The 22,505-nt window shown below is 39.0% G+C and overlaps 1 protein-coding gene and 1 pseudogene across 1 annotated transcript in view; both read left to right on the top strand.

Moving 5' to 3' along the window:
- The window catches only part of LOC143672784 (NEDD4-binding protein 2-like), a 44,767-nt gene extending 41,250 nt beyond the window's left edge, over window positions 1–3,517 (top strand). Inside the window, 1 exon segment of the mRNA XM_077147286.1 lies at window positions 2,981–3,517. Coding sequence (XP_077003401.1) covers window positions 2,981–3,517 — 537 coding nt within the window.
- A 17,782-nt stretch (window positions 3,518–21,299) lies between these two features.
- On the top strand, window positions 21,300–22,187 carry LOC143672785 (sulfotransferase 2A1 pseudogene; annotated as a pseudogene).
- The last annotated feature ends 318 nt before the right edge of the window (window positions 22,188–22,505 follow it).

The raw sequence follows: 22,505 nt of genomic DNA on the forward strand, positions 1-22,505 counted from the left end.
ATTTAGTTAGCAAGTTCAGATTATACAGTTTAGATTAATTACAGCCAATTAGGTAATTTTTACCATACCATGGATTTCTTTCTTTGTCATAATGTGATTACACTGCAATTACCAAGAGATTACAAGCAAAAGAGGTGTGTTCCTCTCTGGACATCTTTAGCAGTAATCCAAATTTCAAATGACAATAGGAAGATAGGAATTGCTTTTGAAAGATTTTTTTTAATGGATTAAACAAGTCAACAATGAGAACTATGATTTTGCCTGTACTTGATTAAGGCCAGAAACAAAAACGCATTTGGCTATCCCGTGAGGTTTGCAAAGATCTTTGCTCTTCCATCTAAAATAGGTATTTATGCCCCATGACTGACCTCTCCTTACAGAACTATATCTCACACAAGCTCCTGGGGGGCAGTGGAATTCACAGATGTATTTTAAACACTGTTTTAAACTTGAGTCTTTGTGGTCTGAAATGGAGCGGTGGAAATAAACACATCATCATCATCATCCTACAGTTTCCACTTGACACACCAGACCCTTTTCCCCTCCAAACCCCAATGAGTTACAGTAGATAGATAGAAAGAGTATCTGAAAAGCCACAGTTTACAGTCCATTTTGGCACTGAATGGTCTTAATATGCTTAATATGCTGAAGACACACCAAATAAGTTCAGTGCACCTATTCAGATGTATGTTATAGTTTTGGATACACAAACACCATGTTTGATACTTTAAGATTTCATACTCTTAAGAGTATGTGATTGTACATGTTCTGCTTCTAAGAAATCAGAATAATAATACACTTTTCAAGCTTCAGCAATGCATAACTTGTACTAGAGAACCTCAACATTAAATCAGTAACATGATGTCTATATATCATATTGCGAATGCCATCAATTATGTGCTATGGGCAAATCATCACACTAAGTGCATCAATGTAGCTAGGTAGATGCCAGGAAAATTGGCAGCATTTAACCCTACAACATGTGAAGAACTTTTAACAACTGTCAACCTTAAGGCCACAACTAATTCATCACCACACTCATACCATTCTCCCCAAATTACAAAGTACCAGCACTTGTAACTGATGATTAAGGAGCACTGAATAAACAGTAGAACTACAGAAAAATGTATATGCAGTTAGTTTAGTTCTAGCTTTCATGTTAAAAAGAAAAATATTCTGACATACTTTTTAAGAACTGGAAAGTGATTAAAAGTAGCATACAATAGGAATGCTTGCTTTTATCACAGTGTTCTGCAACAGTTTACAGTACTACAGTCAGATACTTTCTTTTCATAAGCTACATATTTTTGGACTAAATGCTTACTATTTAACTTGTCCCTGAGTGGGTTTTAGTGAAATGTCATCCATCTTTGGAAGCTAGAGTTTATTCTGCCAATATCCTAGCAATAGCAGGTGCATTATAATACAAATCTGGAAAGCAAAGGAGGAGTTCAACTCTTCCACACAGACCATTTCTCAAAGAATACAACATGATTACTAAATTTCTGCACATAGCTTCAAAGTTGGGGAAAAATACACACCTGACAGTGGCTTCCTATCAATGAGTAGATGATAAATACCATGTAACATGCATTAAGAAGGGTTTGGTGATGTTCTCACATCTATTATCAGGGGACTTCATGACAGATAAATGGGTGTGAGCCAAGATTCGCTGACTTAAGGTATACATCCCTGAACATGCTGTTAGCCTGAGTGTGGGAACTCCAGAGAATGCAGAGTATAGTTTACTACCACCAGGAGAAGATTCAGCACCCACCTCCCTCACTATCAACTACTCTGCTTAAACTCGCTCACTGCCTCACCCTGACCCTGCGGATCCATTCACTTTCCATAGCCCAGAGAGGCTGCTGAAAAGCTGTCAAAGTAAATCTGTGCTCACTTTTTGGATGGTTTAATTTCAATGGAGCATAAAACGCCTGAGGATGGTTAATAAGTTTAGCCAGGCGTGCCCTTCCCCCTAATATATTTTAATTATGCATCTGTTTGAATTGTAGTCAGATTAAGTCACCAGAAAAGGAACAAATTGGAGTTTACCCCTGATGGCTATTGGAGCTTTTCATCAGTTTCTAAATACTGACAACGTTTAAAAAATAGAGACACCAGCACAACTGTGACATTTTCCAGAAATCAATGCAGTTTCTTTGACAACACAGTTAAGGTCTCATTAGCCACCCAGACTAACCCAAATACAGAAGACAACTTCAGTCTCTAGAGGCATCCTTCTTCCCCAATTAGCAAAAAGGAATCGCTAGCGTTTACTGTAAAACTCCCAAACAGAACTGAAAGCCAAGCGGAAGCTTTTACAAAGTGCTACCCCATTGATTGGTGGGGAGCGGAGGCATGGAGGGGCGGGGGGGATGGTGGCGGAGAAACCATCAACAGCAGCATCCTGGCTCAAAGGAAAGTACTGTACAAGCCAAAAGGGAAGCTGAAGCAGTGTACGATCCCGAGGTCTACTATTTTTCCAACTGTCAAACGTGTGTTTTCTCCGCGGGAAATTAAAAGGGTCCCATCAACAAAAGGAAACGTTACAGAGAATATCTATTAGGAAGCAGGGAGAGGCTTCCTTCAGCCCAGACGTAAAACCGCTTAATGTGCTATTGCTGCAGCAAGGAATACCTAGGACTTTTCTTTTTTCAAAAAAAAAATACGTTCATTAAACAATTTCCCAAATTGCTGGGATTTCCATTAAGAAACTTAAGTGTCTGCCAGTAGCCGAGAAACAGGGAAGAGAACCTGCTACAAACTAGGACCGACAACTTCCTCATCCCATCCAGCACGCTCGCGTTTGTGGCGTTTGTTTTAGATGTTAACATTTAGGTGTCCCCTAAACCCTAAGGTCCTGGACCAAATCTTCCAAAATGTACGTGGGGCCATAAAGCGGGACGTTGCAGAGCCAACGCGGAGTCCCCACGCAGCCTGCCACCTCTGCCTCTAACCCCCTTACCTGTCATCATAGCAGAAATCCACACTCAAGGTGTTGAGATCCAAGGCGAGCCCCAGAGCGCTGCTCACCAACTCTGCCATCTTCTCTCCACTGCCCTCCCTCCGGCTCAGCTCCCAGCACGAGGGTAGCAGCGACAACAAAAAACAGAAGCAGCAATCCCCACCTTCGGCCGCCTTCTCCCAGCTTCACTTTTCTCTCGGTTCCCCACACTCTCTGCTTTCCCTCCCTTGGGTCCTCCCAGTACACCGCTCCTCTCCTCCTCCTCCTCCTGCTTGCGCGCGTCTCCGCAGCTCCTCGGTGCTCCCGGAGTGCTCCCGGAGTGCGAAGAGCTCACGCAGCGCTCCCCATGCCCGGCTCCCACGAGCGGCGAGGGGCATTCGGGCTTCGCGCCCGGCGGAGGCGCAGGGCTGGTCCTTCGCGCGGCTCGCGGCCCCCGCCCTAACCCACGGCATTTGGGGTCGCCCTAGGTGTGGACTGGGACTCGGAGGAAGTGGGAGAGTGCGGGGTGGGGGCCGAGGATCGGACCCAACGAGGATCTGGTACCGCTGAAGGGAGAGAGAGAAAGAGGAGCGGGTGGGAGGGACAGGGCGAGCCACCTCCCCTCGCCGCCTCCCCGGCGCACCTCTCCGGGGCCGCTCGGGCTGACTCTGGCCGCGACGGCAGCTGCAGCTCATTCACTCTTTATTAGCTCCCTCCCGGCCGCAACCCCTTCTCCAGTGAAGTGAGAAGCTGCATCTGGGGACTCCAGAAGCTGCAGCGTGGGGTTCTTGGTGCTGCCCCGCGCGCCTGCGTAGCCAGCCCTCCATCCCGGGTTTGCCCAGCGCAGTATGGACTGGTGCAGCCTTCCAAGGGGTCTCCTTGCCTCTTTTCTGCAATTCATTCTTTCTGCAAGTCCCAGACCCATCCTCACCCCAGTGTTTACTTAAAGCATTTGTCTGAAGGTTCTTTTGAAAACCTAAAATCTCCCTTCTTAAAAATGTTCAGCCCGCAGCCCCAGAGTGGCACCTTTTATATCTCACTTCAAAACTTGTCAAAAGAGTAATGGGTGTCGAGTTAGCAGATTACAACATTTTATTCAGAACACCAATAGTTTCCTTGCGGCAAAGATGCTTCTTCCTTTACAAGGAAGTTAGCATAAGAACATTTGAATGGGCAGGTATTTGTTTTATCTGGGAGGGTTTAGGGCTGGCAGGCTTTATTTTGCATTGAGTCAAATGCAGATAACGAGAGGCTTGATTAGCTATCTTGGTCAATTTTAAATTTCAAAAGATTTCAAGAGGAAACTAAGGGGGAGTTCAAACAGGAAGTAGGGCATGGCTTTGGTCTGGTTGGGTTTGATTTGTTTCTCCGGAGTATAGAGCTCCAAGAGTGACCTCATCAGTCTTGTTTCCCTCATGAATACCCACTACCTATAAAGTCTGCACATGTAGAAGAAACGTTTTTTAAAAAGCTGGCTGAATTGATAAATGAACAAATTAATGTGGTTTTATGTATTCATCAGACTGAAGAAATTGGATAACAACTGAAAACCCACACATTTTCATCTTGAGAGGATGAACTAACATGTTTATGAGTTAAAAAAAATGAATTAATATAGGTGAGAGAAGGCGGTAGATTAAAATTCTAAAGAATGCATCAACTCGGCAGGAAAACCTGTGGTGGGAAGTCACTTGCAGGCATGATGGGAAGTCAGGCACAGAGTCCTCTTCAATAATTAAAAAGGTTGCTGAGGTATGGAAATATTAGACAAGTTTGGGCTCCGCAAGACAAGAGACTGTAAGCATTTTCCAGAGCTGTCTCTATTTTCAAGGCCCCAATGGTTTTAAATAAATAGTTCAACACTACTCTTCCACCTCCTCCCCATTTTCTATAAACTGGAAGCTTCAAAGACTGTGAGCTATGCTGTAAAGCGACACATCTTGCCATCCCTGATGAATGGAAGGCTGAAAATCCAACTGTGTTTGAGAAATCCAGTTGCTTTTAAGAAATGTTCCTATTATAATTTAACATGGGTCTCAATATCTTTCCAGTGCAGTACTCCCTGGTCGCTTTCACACTGAACTCCAAGAGTTAAGAAGAAGCCAATGCCTACATTTTCTATCTACCTTGAAAAACTTTGAGGGGAAATTGGAGGAGAGATATCATCATTATCCTTGGAGATCATTTAAAGTCTGGGGACATTGCTTTTTTTAGTTTATCAAGGTGTACTTATCCAATGTGAAATTGCTGCCTAGGTTCCAAAAATTTATGTTCTTTTTAAAGCTATAATTGCTCTCACAGATGAAGGAAATTACACTGGTTGGCTCGAGTTTTCTACCTTAGACATAAGACTGGCCAAAAAGTGCTAAGCTCTTATTTTCCCAAATTTAGGTTCCATACATCTGCTACCTCATCACTTCCTCGATGAATTCCTTTTTATAGTCACCCCAACCTACCCTGCATTTGTTCTGCATTCCCAGCTCTTTGTTGAATAAATGATATCTTTGCACTGCCAGTTCTTCAGGGTAAAGATTTCCTTATTTGTCTAGGACATTTTTAGTTTATTGTGCAATGCCATCTTTTGTGCATTTTGAATATTAACTAAAAATCCACATCTGGTCTTCATCGTCATTTCTATTTGTCTTAATATAACTTCTGTTTGAACAATTCATTTGGAAAGTGTGCCAAGGGTAAAGTGTGGCACATAAATTGTCTTACTGCACAGAATTTTTTTTTAATGCCTACAGATCTGGTTATTTATGAATAGAAGATTTGCACTGCTTCCTTGCTCTCAATTGTACCAGGCCAAAGCATTTACAATCTCCCATACGTTTTGTGAAAATGTATCCAAGAATCTCATGCTAAAATCTTAACAGATTGACTAGGAAACAGAAAAACGCTAGCCCAGTAGGTGACACTGCCTGTTCAGAGAGGTCCAAACAGAGATCGCTGCTGGGGAACTCATAAGCCCTGGGCTTTACTCAGGAAACAACCCTGCAGGAGAAAAACAGCAGAGCTTGGATGAAATGTGGTTCAGGAAGCTGAAAAAGGCATACAGGTGGCTTGGTTAGCTAATGATAGTAAATGCGATGACTACATATGTTACATTTAGATGTTTCTCAGCATACCATAAAGTGTTGCCCTGCAGATGCTACAGTGTATAACACTTTTATCCCAAGACTTGTGGTTCCTATAGAATATAATTAGGACAAGGCAGCCATGGAAACAGATTCTATCACCTCTTTCACAAAACCAAAGCTGTTAAGAACCAGCTGCCACCAAAATAATGATCACTTAAGAATCTCACATTGTCCCCACCTCCTACCGCCTGCTTCCAAATCAGAGGATATGAGGGTGGGGGGAGGAGAAGAGGAGGAGGAGAAGGAGTGTAGAAATAACGTGTTAATAACCAGATATGGATAATTGTAGAGATGTTGAACTAATGACAGAATTCAGAAACTCAGTCAAGAAAAGCACAGACAGCCTCCTTCATAGAATCTCACTGAATGAATTCACATGCAGTGGTATAAATATATTGCAACAGCTTGGAAAGTTGCACAGAATCTTGAGAAACATCCTTCTGAACATTTTGAGTTTGATAAGCCTCAGATTCTGTAAAATAAAAGATAAATAATAGGGATGAGGGGAAATTCACTGTGACATGGGTGTTAGTTAAATTAACAAGTAATTAATGAACGTTGCCTTGATGTTCATCCCAACACAGACCCAGTAAGCTAGCACTGTCAAATAGAACTTTCTGCAAAGATGGTTTTATATCTGTATTGTCCAGAATAATAGCCAGTTACTACCTCTGGCTACCAAGCACTGGAAATGTGGTTAGTGAAATTCTGGAACAGAATTTAATTGTTGAAGTTGTGATTAATTTAAGTGTAAATAGCCACATGTGGACAGTGACTGTATTGGAAAGCACATCTTAAGATCTCCCAGCTCACCCTCACCCCTGTGCCTTACAAGGGATTTCATATAAAAGCCAGTTGCCAACATCTTCCCACTGGTCAAGGCTTCAGTCCTCCTGAACCACTTTCTCTATTCTGCTCTGAATCTACCTGCTGAACTGCTCTTATCTATAACAATAGTTACCAGCTATTAGGCACCTTTTAGGTATTAGGTACTTCAGTGAGCACCTGGGATTCATTACTTCATTTAACAAACATGCCAACCCTGGGAAAGAGGTCCTTTCAGTATCCCTGTTTTACAGGTGAGGAAACTAGCATCTCAGAGAAATTTAGTAAAGTGTCATTGTCTTACAGTATCTAAGTGGTGGATCTAACAATTGAACTTAACATCTCCTAACTGCAAAAGTCTATGCTTTAACCACTAGTCTGTATAGTCCCCTTGCTCATTCTCCCTTTGCAAGAAGTGACAATCCCCATCAGGATTTATATCAGGAAAAAGTGTTCCAGACAACAGCTGAGATCCTTTGATTAAACTCATATCCCTCCTCTACCCTTCCTTAGGTCATTTTGGATAAAATACCATGGAAGCCCCCCTTGACTTACCACTTCTACCTGATTTTTCCCAAATGTGGTATAAGAAAACTGCAAATACTACACAATAATCTACAATAAAAATCTACCATGTACAGAGTTGGCCACAGTGGCTCAGCAGGCAAGAACGCTCACCTGCCATGCCAGAGGACCTGGGTTCGATTCCTGGTGTCTGCCCATGTAAAAAAATATATATATTTAAAAAAAAATCTACCATGTGCAAATGTATGTACATGTGTCTTAAGAATAAGTATATTCAAATCATACATAAACATTTTCCTAACTCATTGATTGGAAAAATAGTGGGGATATGTATCATAATCCAAACTCTACAATAGCAAAAGTATTTATGTGAATTAAAATTTGGAAAATCAAATAAAGCATTCATAAAGGTGACTTAATAGCATTATGTTTAAAATCCCATTAAAAATGTGTCCCTCATAATTCATGAAAGCAGATTTTTGCAAATTATGCTAAATATTTAATCCATTTATTATTCCTATGAAATCATTGGAAAGTCTATTTTGTAATTTGTTCTATTAATCTAATAATAAATGGCAGTAAGTCAATTTATTTAAAACTTTTAGCACATTTAATTAAGTTGCACATTTAAATGATGAAATATCTTATTTGTAATACCATTACTTTATTTAGTAATTATCTGTCAACTGCATATTTATAGCCCTACAATGTAGATTTCTTTCTACCACCCTGTATTTTTCTTTCCAAATGGCTTCTTTCTCTCATTTTCTTCATTCTTGTCAATCTCTTTCATCTTTTGCTCCTACAAAAAGATTTAAATCTTAATGCACAAAACAACAAAGTCATCCTCACACATGTTGTGAAGATCTACCCTGAGATATACAAACTGATAAGAAAAGAGTTAGCCTACAATGGTTGATTTGAAGATAAGACATTTGTATTCTTGGCAATCAGTTCTGGAGAGGCAGTGCTTGGACTGAGGTGTACAAATGATAAGACCTTGAATTCATCAGCTCCAAGCTGTGTACCAGTGGGAGCCTGGGTTAGGGGCCCTCTGGTCCCTCCACAGTCCCTCCCCTGCCCTTAGTCCCATGCCAATGCAAGGCTCAAAGGTTATGGTCCATCGCCTATGATAATGTTGGCCTTCTCCCCTCATTTATATTATAACCATGTGACTCAGGCCACTGATGTGCTTTCAGTCACTACAGATGAGTTTGCATTTTCTAGAATTTTATATAAAGGGAAATAACAGTATGTACCCTTTTTTAAAAATTCATTTTCACTCAAAAATATTTTGAGATTCATCTGTGGTGTTGCACTGTTAATAGTTCATTTCTTCCTATTCCTGTATAATATTCCATTGGATGGATATGTCACAATTTGCGTATCCATGTATCTGTTGATGAACAATTGGGTTGCTTCGGTTTTTCAATATTACAAGCAAAGTTGGTGTGAACATTCATGAAATCTGTATTAACATTTGCTTTCATATTTCTTGAATAAATACCCAGGAGTAGCATGGCTGGGTCATTTGGTAGGTGGTGTTTAATGTTTTAAGAAACAGCCAAACTGTTTTGCAAAATGGTTATGTCATTTTATATACCCACAGTTTATGAGAGTTCCATTTGCTCTACATCTTTGGCAGTGCCAGGTATGGTATGCATTTTCGTTTTAGACATCCTAGTAGGTGTGTCATGGTATTCCATTGTATTTTCCATTTGCATTTTTCTAAGGCTTTGAAGTTAGATAGTATAATTCTTACAACTTATTTCTCTTTTTCAAAGTTGTTCCCTGCCTCTATCTAATTACAACATTTTGATTGTATTTCAATTTGATCTTATAATTTTCTATCACTTGGTTCCTGCTTTCTTCTGTCTCTTCTTGATTAATTTCTTGAGTGTATTTATATGTAAGCAATTGTGTATGTTTGGACATTTGATATATAAATGTGATTGTATCTGTTCCTGAGTGAGTTTCTCCATATGAGAAATATGTGGACACTTATGGCCTAAAGAATTGATTAGGAAAACTGGCAAAATGGAATTAAGACAAACGGGTGTGACTTTCAAAGCAGTATTCTTAAAGTACTTGTTCCACGTGTATCCCTCTTTCTATTCAAAATAAGGAATTTATTATATGCTTTGTATGTAACAAAACTTTACAAACTAACATAATGTAGCTGAATTATCACTCATATCTCAGTTTTTCCTGTACTGTCACTAGCACTAGTCACTAGCATTCGTAAGAAATAAGTGATTTTCATGGATGTAGTTAGAAACTTCTTTCTGGTATTTAAAATTTCTTTCTCCCTTTCTTTGCTCTCATCTACCAAAACATTTCTCATTTTTCTGTAGTATATAGTACCAATCCCATTTTCAGAAGTATATTAGTGTATTTAAACCTTAGATCTAAATCACCGCATCTCAACAAACAGCATATATTCATAATCTCATCAGTTTCAGCATTTCAGCTAACAGTAACCATAGAGCTCAGTCTCAGGGTAAGTGGTCGAGTCAGTAATTGCACTATGTCACCCATTTATGGGGAATGATTTAAAAAACAAAACAAAACTGAGAGTGAGAAATTTAAGTAACTTGCATAAGTTCCCATGACTAATAAATGATGGGTCAGGAATCAGGATTCAAAACCATGTCTGTCTTGTTCCAAAATGGTTTTATTTTATTTTAAATCCAATATAACATCAGTCTTATTAACAGTGCTGAAAACCAATTTCAGAATGAGATAACTGTTTTAGATTTGAGAAGGTAGCTCCTTCCTTTGAGCCCTGACTAATATGGTAAAGAAACACCTTTTGGGAGAACATCAAAGGATTCTTGACTTGGCCCTGGTGAGAGAAAATGGAATGGAAAGAAGTAGACTTTCCGGCAATACAAACATGACCATGTTTAGGCTTTGCTTAGACAAAAATGGAAGCAGAATTCAATCAGCTACTGGGTCTTGGCAAGAAATGAAGAATTTGGAATTTAAAAAACAGAAATGAGAGTGGATCTCTATAAAGAACAGCAAGAAGCCAATATATAGGCAGGGAAGGCACTAACTGCCACTGTTGGAAGTTTTATCTTCCAATCCAGTGTTTAAGATAGAGAGCTAAGCACTGGAATGCCAATATGCACAAATAAATACCAAGGAGTGTCTCACTAAACTATTTTGTAGGTAGGAAAAAGTAGCTTATTACCACAAGACCAAATTCAGAAATTAAAGAAAGTATTAAATAAGCAAGGATGCACAAATTGCATTTCTAGCTCTTCATCTTATTAAATTACCTCTTAAAAATGATATCTTTAACCAAAAACAGAAACACTAGATAGCAAAGAAGTGAAATTTGGCTATCTAGCTCTCTGAGGAGAGCATTAAAATACTCTGGAAACAATTCTTTAATAAAAGCAACTCAAGACAAAATTTAAAAAAATACATATATAGCTACTTTTCAAGAATTCTAGGACTACACACTATGAAATGAAGTTTCATTTATTAAAAATTATGCTGGGAAATGAGTTTTAAGAGTACCCCTTTTACACCATTTTATTATTCAATCATATCAGATATCATTGGCATTAAGAATTCATTTTCTATACTTTGTAAAGCCACCCTACTAAATATATATTTTAAGTGCACATAAAAAAAATAACTGTAGAATAATTTAAATAAAAGAAAAGCATATATTTAAGGGAAGATTGATCAATTGACTCTTTTCTAAAGAATACAAACAGGAAATAATATGAAACTATAGTTAAAAATCTGTTTGTCTGAATAAAGCAAAATGAGTCTTCCACCTTTCTGGAGAGGTCATTTCCTTACTCAGATCAGTTTGTGGAGCTATATAATATTATTTAAAATAGGACTCTTTTTTTATGAAGAAAGTCAACAAAAATGATTTCTAGCTCCTATGATTCATTGGTTGCTACTTATTATTAAAGTGCAGAGGCTCCAAACTAAATGACTCCTTAGACATTTGATTATGCTTCTCCCCTGTCATATAAAGACAAAGAAATTGATATGGACTTTTAAAGAGCTAGCAAAAATGGACAAATTCAACACTGTCCTTGCCAATCCCTTTAAACCCATTTAAATCTAAAACTTTTTCTTTTGAAATCCCTTACAATGTAGTATTACTGACAACAATGAAATCCATATTTAGAATGTAAAAGTAATCTGTAACTACTTTTCTATACTTGAAAGAATATCTCTTCTTTCTTTTAAAATCCTGTGTTCCAAAATTTGCATTTCAGGTCTATCTTTTCACAGGCAGAGCTGATCCATGGATCAGTTTTAGCCTTATAATAGAGATGTGTTTTACACTTGATCTTAAAATTCAGTACACAAGTTCAGCCTTTCAGCATGGTCACAGAAACGTTCCATATTAAGGTGAATCACAGGGACCCAAATTGACTCTTAGAGAATTGCAGCTTCAGGAGTCTTAGGGTATATGGCACAGACTCTCTAAAACTGATGATATATTTATTTCTACCAGGAACCAGTTAATGAAAACTTGCAAGATATTTTAATGCAAAATCTACCATTTAACTCAGATCAAAATATTATATTAGTAAAGGTTTAAACTTCACCAGTAAATTGGGCTATGAATTAAAACCATAGTAAATCACTTCCCCAACAATTTCATTTATTCACTTACAAATATGTCATGCCATAGCACTATTTTAATATTGTTCAGCCCTTGTCTTCCTGAGCCCCACTCAGCTATAATCACTAATGTCCTTCTCATGCAGATTGAAGCTCAACCAAAAGCTGAAACAATTCTCACCACGGCAGAAAATAAACCTGAAAGTGGAAGAGACCTGGGGTCCACCTGCTTCCTCTTACACCCCACTATTTACCTACCAAATCATTGCATTCCTCTCACCCTGGTTGTATTGGCTGAACCTATGTATACAGCCAGACATCTGCTCTTTTTTTCTACCACAATTCCCAATCCCATCTGGATATATATCTTTTCCCTGCGCCCAAGCCCACTTGGCTGGAGCCTTGACATCCTGCCTAGTTTTGACAGGCTTGTCTATGGAAGTTGAGCTCTGTTACCTGGACCTTCCCACTGCTCAGGGAGGCTCTGCTATATATCACTTAAGAACCATAATTCCACCCATCTCTTGACTTCTTGTATTGCCTGATGCCTCTGGACTCCTTTGGCAGCATTCCCACCCAACAGATTCACTCTCCTGGGATGGCAATACCTGCTGGAATCAAAACCAAGTTCATCACACATCTATGAATGCTACAAGTTGGACTGCAAAAGAGCCCCCTCATAAAGCTGCCAAACAGCTGGGTTAGTTTTACCTTTCCCAGAGCCTGCTTTTTCACTACCCTCAACCACATTGTGCTGCTTAGTTCCTAGTGTGTCCTGCTTCTTTTCATGGTCTGATATGTGACTGTGTCGGTATCCACAAATTCAGTGTGATATAGTCAACTGTCACACGTGATAGCCAAAGAAGTTTGTGGAATACTAAACAATCTAATTCAGTTAAATTTGTATTTGTAGGTGGAGCAAAAAAAAAACTGCAATACCAGTTCTCAATATTGGCAACTATATGGACCTTGAATGGTTAAGAATTATGAATTGATTAACTTTTATAAAATTAAGACATATTTATAAAATTTTAATTTAAACATTTATATTCATTAATTATAATTTTATTTTGTCTTTAATGAATATTTTAAAAGCATAATTTAGTTTGAAAACAAATTTCAATGTTGATATGTTTTCATAAATTTTTATTTCCTGATGAAATATTCAAGTTTTGTACACTTTGAGTATAATTAAATAATTTAGTTCTTTGAATCATTACTGATGTCAGAACAAATTGTATAAAAATCTTGATCTTACAAACACAATTAACCAGTTTGCTGAAGTGATTGCAAATTTTATAGAAAACATATAATAATTTATGTTATGATTGTCTATTTTATGATTTATCAAGATATCACTAGCCCATCAACTGAACACCCAACATGAGTAATAATAACTAAATTCATTTGGTCTTGGTATTTTGTCAGTTTAGTCTTTTTTTTAAAGAGCTTTACACATATTTTCTGATTTTGTAGTTACAGACATATATTTGTCAAAATAACAAGAGAGATTCATTTGTTTGAATTAAAAGATATATGATATATATATATATATCTCCACTTGTACTCCTGCCCTGAGCTCTGCAAATATTAGGGAAACCTAAGTTCCACTTTATAATATGGCAGCTGAAAATAATATATATTTAAAACAGGGTAACAGAGCCTTGACCCTTAGCTTTGGTTGTCTTTCTGGTCATGGTGGTTTAGTTTGAAAATGGGATTCTACTTTCCAGATTTGCGTTAGTGTGAGCCTCTGATAACTGAAGCTGAGGCATTCTAAAAACTATCACAAAATGCAATATTTCATTGGAAAAGATGATTTCTCTTCAGAGTTTGGTCTCCTGCACTTGAATCAAGGAAATGCTGTGACTGGTCAGGACACGACACAGATGGTGGGAGGACACAATCTGTGTGTCCTCATTTCTTGGCAGCTCTGTGGTCCAATAGAGGAAAAACTTGAGAAACAGCTGAAATCTGTTTCTTATCATCATATTTCCCAGAGAAGGGAGCAAGTCCTCTTGTCATCTGCTGGCTCACTAACCATCTATGCTATTGAGTCCTTCAGATTTCCCTTGAGATGAAAATAGTGACAGACAACTTCATTCCTTCGTGCTCTAGCCCTACTTTCACACAGCACCTGCTCCCTAAGTGTACGTCGCTTGGGTGGGATTGTGAATTGCCCAACTCTCAAAAGATCTGTTTTTGAAATTTTAATTCATAAAATAACAACTTTATTTAATCATTTCACTATGCAGTAATCAGACTATCCTGTCTGTCCTGGCATTTATCTTTTGCTGTGTATTCTTTGTAAATCTTGTTTCATAAACGATGAAAATGGCTTTATGTCAAATATACATATTCTCAAGAAGGTGGAATCCATATATCACGCAGGGCCATTTTGAAATAATACTAGCCCATGACAAGTCAAGGGGAGAGAGAGAGAGGCACACCTGGGAGAGAAGGGCTGCGTCCAAGATGAGTGTGTGACTTTGTGCAGTCGCAAAGCCCTTGGTGTGAGAAGACGTACTTGCTGTGGCATTCTAGCCACATTCCAAGTTGGTCGATAGTATGCTGCCTCCATAAACTCTGCAACTTCACTTACATTTGCTGTCCTAACATGCTTCATGTCGGGAACGTTTGTGTCGAGGTGCTGGCTGAAACGGCTGTTGTATCTTAGGCAACACAACCTCCAATCAGGACAGCAAAATGATTCTCCTGTGCTTTGTCAATGTAGGATTTAGAAATTAAAAGCACAGTGCCCCAAACATTAAAAAAAATCATTTCCTTATGAAATAGTCTAAACTGCCCCCCATTTATTTTAATATATTCCTTCACTCTGCCGTCCCTTGTATACACATTAAAAAAAAAAAAACCTTAGGTATACTTATTTTTAGCTTGTAAGATTTTCCAGACCAAATCAGAGTAGGGCAGACTAACTCCTCTTAGTGATTAAGCTAAGGACACATTGTTTTTGTGAGTCGTGCTGTATGTATGCACAACATGACTGAAAAGCCACGTATTGAACACTTTTTGTTAGCATGGTCCCATCTTCGGGAACACCAAAAATATAAAAATCTGTTAACAAAAATATTGTTTCCAAACAGACTCTTTAATCAAAAAAAATTTTTGTTTTTTTCTTTAACTTATAAAATGATCTATGTCTATCTTTCCATTTCAAGGAAGAGGAAAAATGAGAGCTAGGTTCCTCCCACAGTTATGTTGCATATACTGCTTTACCTTCTCCTCCACTTCCACCTAGTGCATCAGGTTTTTTTTAATTCAAACAACCTGAAAATATTGAAAAACATTAGGAAAAAAACAAACATTTCCTTCTTACTATGGTTAAAGGCAAATTCCCCAATACAGTGCTGGCACATAGTAGGTGTATAGTAGTGCTTGCTGAACTGAATTATTGCACCTTTTCCTCAGATTTATCTCCATAAGAGGTAGTTTAAAACAAAGTATCTATTTGCTGCTGATTATTTTTAAATTTGCCTTCTACGATAAAGTCCAACTTAATAGCATGCATTAAATCGTTAGCTCTATTTGAAAGAGATGAGTACCAATGGCAGAGAGACAGATGCCTCAGTCCCTTATTTATACACATAGTCTCCTTATTTTATATATCTTTTCAGTTTCTAAAATGGAGCCATAAACCAGAGGGCACCACATCCCTTTTCTCTACCACCAGATTCACAGAAAAGAACCATTGCTCACAAGGATGCTTGTTATTTCATATGTGAGTATCGGAAAACAGATGGAGAGTAATTATGTAATCTCTGTCCTGCTGACAGTTTTAAAGCAAATAAAATTAATCTTGTTTCTTGGGTTTTGATTGGTAAACAATGATCATTCAGAATGAGTTATAAGCAGCTCCAGAGGTATGATTACTATAGATATAAAATGAGATGAAGAGGTTGAGCCCATTTAATTCTGCTAGACAAGCCTTAATGGAAATAATTGATACACTGTTTAGTGAATAGTGAAGTATCTGTAGGAGTTTTCCCATAGCTTTTACATAAGGCAGGGTTCATTCTATTAGTCAGTCAGTCGTGTTTAAGGAAGTTTTATTGAGAACTTTGTATCTACATGATGCTGGATGTGAGGATGAAGAAGACTTAGCTCTTATCAGGGAATGCAGAAATGAGGTGGGTATCATAACTGTTCTAGTTTGCTAGCTGCCAGAATGCAATATACAAGAAACAGAATGGCTTTTAAAAAGAGGAATTTAATAAGTTGCTAGCCTACAGTTCTAAGGCTGAGAAAATGTCCCAGTTAGAACAAGTCTATAGAAATGTGCAATCTAAGGCATCCAGGGAGAGATACCTTGGTTCAAGAAGGCCGATGAAGTTCAGGGTTTCTCTCTGAAGTGGATGGGCACATGGCAAACACAGTCAGAGTTTCTCTCTCATCTGGAAACACACATAGTGAACACAGACAGGGTTCCTCTCTCATCTGGAAGGGACATGGCAAACATGGTCTCATCTGCTAGCTTCTTCTCCTGGCTTCCTGTTTCATGAAGTTCCCCAGGAGGTGTTTTCCTTCATCTTCAGAGGTGTTGGTGGTAGACTCTCTGCTTCATGGTACTGAAGCATTCTCTGCTCTCTCCAAATTGCTTTCATTCTCCAAAATGTTCCCTCTTTTATAGGACTCCAGTAACTAATCAAGACCCACCCAAATGGGTGGAGACATGTCATCACCTAATCCGTTTTAACAAGCACTCTTGATTAAATCAAATCTCCAGGGAGATGATCTGATTACAGTTTCAAACATATAGTATTGAATAGGGATTATTCTGCCTTTACAAAATGGAATTTAGATTAAAACAAGCTTTTCTGGGGGGACATACATCCTTGCAAACCAGCACAATTACCATGCTTGAATTTTGGCATAGATGGTAAAGCTTAAGTCAACCTTTTAAGAAAAAAGGCACTTTATCACTAAGTATTATTTTAATAGGTGACTGTTGCCTAGGAAGTTAGGCTGATGCTCCATTGGAGGGATAAGGAGATAAATAGAAATTCATAACTTTTGACCCTTTGGTAGTTAACCTCTTGTTTCTCTTACCCTTTGGTCACAATTCAGACTTCTTTCCTACTCTCACATGCAGATTTCTTTGCTTTTATTATGGCTATCACATTTGAAATTTCCCTTCCCTCTCTCCTGTCTTATTCTCTCTGAAGTGGTTAAGGCACATCACATTAATTTCATTAAATAAAAAAATCCAATTTGAGCTCCTGTCACATGAGGATGTTTGGAGATTAAAACTTTATTATTATTTGAGCAACAACTCACTTCCCCTGGGCTTTCATGAGTTTCCAGAGGTCTATGTGGGCCACTAAAAGGGAAAAGGAGCCCTTCATCTCCACTCTAGCATTGTTGCTTGCAGATAATTCTCACTGCATAATCTATATGAGCCTTTGAATGTCAGCAGCCCTTCTGTTCTGCTTGGGGCCTGAGAATCTCATTGATGCTGAATCCCATGGCCAAGTGTACAGCCTTCCAAGCTTGGTAAGCCTTTTAAAGATCTTACCACTTCCCTCTGGTACTGCAAGGGATTAGGCTGAGCACACCTGCAAATCCCCACTAATCCAAGTGCTAGTAATTTTAGAGATAGCAAACATATTCTACTCTAGAAATTGAGGCAAGAAGAAGGGTTGCCTTCTGGTACCTTTGTTTTTGCCATGTGCTACAAACTCCCCTTGAAACAAAGAAGCCTAAAAGCCCTGGGTAACTTCTTAGATCTAGGGGACAGCATTGATGATTACAAAGAACAAAACTTCATAATTTTTTATGCAATTTTATGACATAAGATATGATCTCATAACTACTTTTTTTCTCTCTCTCTCTCTCTTTCTGAAGACTTAATCCTCTGCTTCTTCTAGTCTGGTCTCTTCTTTCTTTTAACAAACTATTGAATGTCTACTAGGGTTGACCTTATTGTAGTCCTGAGAGGTATAATTAATTTCATCTGAGAGTTGAGGAAACTAGAGACCTGAAAAGATAAGAGAAGTAGTGGAGCAGAGATTTGAATTGTGCCTGTTCAATTGAAAAGCCTCCACTTTTTGCAAAACAATTTCAAGAGAAGTGTAGTTTAAATGGTAGGAAGTGCCCAATAACAGACCAGGACTCCTGTGCCAATGTCCAAGTTTCTACATAGTGGGTGATCTTAGCTAAATATATAATCTCTTAGATCCCTAGTCTGCTCATCTAGAAATGTAGCTACCTGCTGGCAGGGTTTCTCTGTATATTAAATGAGAAAATGAATGAAAAACTACTTTGTTGAGGTGGAAGCACTGTACAAATGTAAGATACTCAGTTCATATTTACATATTACATTGTATAGCTCCACAGGTTATGCATCTGAGGTGATAAATATTTGGTGGTGATTAGTTAAGCAATGAGCTGATTGAGATATCACCAGGAAATCAATGAAAGGAAAACTATGTGTAGGTCAAAGGGGATCCAACTCCAAGAGGGGAGGAGGTTAAGTAGATGCCCAGAGCATTAGAAGGGTTGACTCTGGAAGCAATAGGTTCCTCTGGAAGAGCTAAGGGTTTGGTGATTCTTAGCATAGTGGGCACAGTATTTAAAATTGTATTCCTGGCTACTAACCAAACTAATCCCTAAGCATAGCTAAACATCAATTAATAAATAAATTTGAATCAAAGAAACTAAGCATCCTGACAGAGCTGGTTATAGACTTTAAATGAGAGTAGAATAGCAATATGTATTATGAATAAAAACAAAACAAAAACACAAACAAAAAATTAAGGCCTATGCTGGTTTGAAGCTGTTATATACCCCAGAAAAGCTAGGTTCTTTTAATCCACTCTTGTGGGTGCAGACCTATTGTGGGTGAGACCTTTTGATTAGGTTGTTTTCATGGAGATGTGACCCACCCAATTCAAGGTGGGCCTTAATCTTTTTACTGGAGTCCTCTATGAAGAGAATAAGGACAGAAAACACAGAGAGGTAGATACAGAGAGCAGAGTGAGGAAACTAAGTGAAGAACGCAAAGAGAGAGAGAGAGAATCCCCCCGGAGATGCTAAGAGAAGACCTGTAGGACATGGAGAGCTCAGAGAAGTGTCCCTGGAAAAGCATGCAAGGACACACAGAACCTGAAAGAAGAGCCAGTGGATGCCTTCCCATGTGACAGAGGAACCCCGAATGCCAGTCAGTGCCTTTTCTTAAAGAAGATATCTCCCTCTTGATGCCTTAATTTAGATATTTTCATGGCTGCAGAACTTTAAATTTGCAATCTAATAAATCCCCTTCAAAACAGCTAACCCATTTCTGGTATATTGCATTCTAACAGTTTTAGCAAACTAAAACAAGGCCCAATCTGAGGAGAAGAAACTACAATAGTTACTATTTTTACCATATTCCTAGCATGTTCCAGGCACAATGCCAAGCATTACTTGAAGGTAAGTGTGAGAGTTCTAGGGTGATCATCCATTTGCCTCTCTCTGTCCCCTTTAAATTCCAGTCCGATTGAAAAGGTGTAGACAGGAGTCAGACAGAGAGATTTAAATAAGATCCTTATTACTATTAATAAATGGTTCATTTTTATTGAGACTATACTAAGTGTTTTATAGAAATTACATAAACTAATCTACCAATAATGCTTTTAAGTAGGTTCTAATTATCCCCATTGTACAAATGAAAAGAGAGAAAGAAAAAGACAGATATTATGTTATGAAACTGAAACAGAAATATGGCTAGAAAGTGGCACATCAGTATTTGAACCCAAGTATCCGATTTCAGGCTTCAGGACTTGGCACTCTTAACTAGTAAGCTATGAGGCCAGATGGGAGAATGTAACTTAGCCCTAATGCCAGAAGAGGCCTCCTAATACAGCTGCCCAGGGCTAGAGCTCTGGACCCACACATGGTGAATCTGGGCTCACAGAGGTTCACGGAGAGTCATGAGCTGCCTCAAACCCCATCAAACAAACTCAGAGATCAAAAGCCTAAGAGATTACTGGCTTTTCAGCAAAAGTTTCTGGTGTGTGTTTATCAAAATTAAGGGTTCTAAGATGGAATGTGGTTCCTCCACACCTTCTCTCCCTACCTGCCAATGGAACGCAGATAACCGCTGAGCTAGGAGATGGCAAACCCACAAGGCAGGAGGATCCTTGGTCTCTGATCATCACGTGGAGAAAGTGCATGCCTGAACTCTTTCATGAGAGAAAATGACAACTTTCATGTCATTGAGCCATAACACACCTTTGGGATTGTTATGGGTTGAATTCTGTTCCCTTCCTTGCCCCCACCCCCTGCCAAAAAAAGACATGTTTAAGTGCTATCCCCTGGTCCCATGAGCATGATCTCATTTGCAAATAGGGCCTTTGAAGATGTTATTAGTTAAGGAGGCCAAAGTGGATTAGGGTAGGCCCCTAATCGGATATGTCTGTGTTCCTTAAAAGAAGAGGAAATTGGACCCATTCCCAGAGACAAATGGGAGAATGCACATGATGATTGAAGCAGGGAATGCTGTGAGAGGCAGGGCAGCCTCAGAAGCTAGGAGAGCAGCTTGGAGCAGATTCTTCCCTACTGACTTTGGATGAAACACGGCCCTGCAGAAAACTTCATTTCAGACTTCAGAACTGTGACAATGCATTTCTTTTTTGGATTTTATTCTAATAACCTTTGAGCTGAGTTCTCAGTTATCATGCTATCTTCTAGTGCATGGTGATTTAACATTTTCTCTGTGTGTATTTGTGTTGTGCACTATAGCCCATTTTTGACAGTCCAGTGAAGCCTGTGGAACCTTTCTCAAAATAATGGTTTTAAGTGCATAAACAGAATCACAGAGGAAACCAATTATACTGACTTATAATTACCAGAATATTGAAAGACCAAATGTGATATAGTAATATCACATTTGATATTGAAGCATTAAGTAACATGATCTTGCAATAGGTCTAATAACTACTGTAATTTTAAAGTAGAAATGAACATAAGTACTTCTGAGAAACCTGTCCCCCTTTTGAGAAATCTGTCCCCCTTGTACTGTGATATGGAAAATAGCTGTGATTTCTGTTGGCAAAGAAGACATCAGCACTGTACAACTGTGGTGTGTTGTCTACATTCATAATGAAAATAAATAGATAATTTCAGAAAATAAATAGACATTTTTTTCCATCGAAGTTCACAGATGCCCTCTTAAGAACTCCCCAGATGAAAACAGAACTAGTTGCTTTCTAAGATTGCTAACAGTGGAACAACCAGACACAGCTGGGGTGGAAGCATTTTGGATGGATGCTTATTATACATGGGCCAAAGGGGCTCCTTTTCCCATGGGCACTATTAACAACCTGAGGTCTTTGTGGGATGAATCTGTGGTGAGGAATGGAGATGTCATTACACTTTCTTACCCAAAGTCAGGAACCAATTGGATATAGGGCTTCATTGGTCTGATTCCCTCCAAAGGAGATTGCAGCTGGGTTCAATCTGTTTTGACTTGGCACCGTTCACCGTGGCTAGAATATGCAATGGGGCTAGAGCAGATGCCAAATCATTCCAACCCCCCTCAAGAACACCCACACTTCTACACATCCCACCTCCCCATTCAACTCTTCCCCAACTCATTCTTCAGTTCCAAAGACTATTTACATAATCAGAAATCCCAGAGATGTTATTACTTCTGGTTATTATTTCTGGAGAGCAATGAAGAGTGTCATAAATCCAGTGTCATTTGCATAACACTTGCTGTGGCTCCTTCATGGGAATGTGGCATGTGGATCAGGGTTTGACCGTGTTTGTGGCTGGCCAACGATGAAGGGAGAAGAGAATTTCTGAGAGTGGCATGTATGGGCTTGCATCGGGACATCAGACCCAGTGTAGAAGTGACCAGCCAGTTCATGGGCAAGATGTTAAGCTCAGAAGAACTGAACTGAGTCCTGAGGAGTGCACCCTTCCAGGCTGTGAAGGATGTTAAGACAAGCAATTTATCTCCATTACCAGATTACATGACAGATCACAACAAAGGACAATTGATAAGAGAAGGAATCATTGGGGACTGAAACAATCACTTCAGGGTGGCACAGAGTGAAACCTTTGATAAAAGGTACCAGAAGAAGATGGCAGGGCTTCCCACAAGAACTTTTCCCATGGGAATAATGTCCAACTGTTTCTGGATCTGACATGAATACTGACTTCTTTTATGTCCTCATGCAGTGGCTTGTCATATGAAGCATAAACTTTGTCATTGCATCTGGATGCTGTAACTCTGATAGGGCTCCACATCCTTCTACAAATTCCTTCTCCCTGCCATGCACTCCTCAGGGTCCTTCCTCTGGCACAGAGGTGGGGAGTGGAATGAGTTTTGCTTGCCTCTTTTGTCTCCTGGTTACCATCCTCATCTGGTCATTTCCACTTTTTCACTATTCACCATAAGTTTGAAAACCAAATGCCTGATGACTCTGGGAACATTGGCTGGATGTTGAGATCAGGGTTGGGAT

Source organism: Tamandua tetradactyla (genome assembly GCF_023851605.1).
Source record: "Tamandua tetradactyla isolate mTamTet1 chromosome 15 unlocalized genomic scaffold, mTamTet1.pri SUPER_15_unloc_3, whole genome shotgun sequence".
Taxonomy (NCBI): Eukaryota; Metazoa; Chordata; class Mammalia; order Pilosa; family Myrmecophagidae; genus Tamandua; species Tamandua tetradactyla.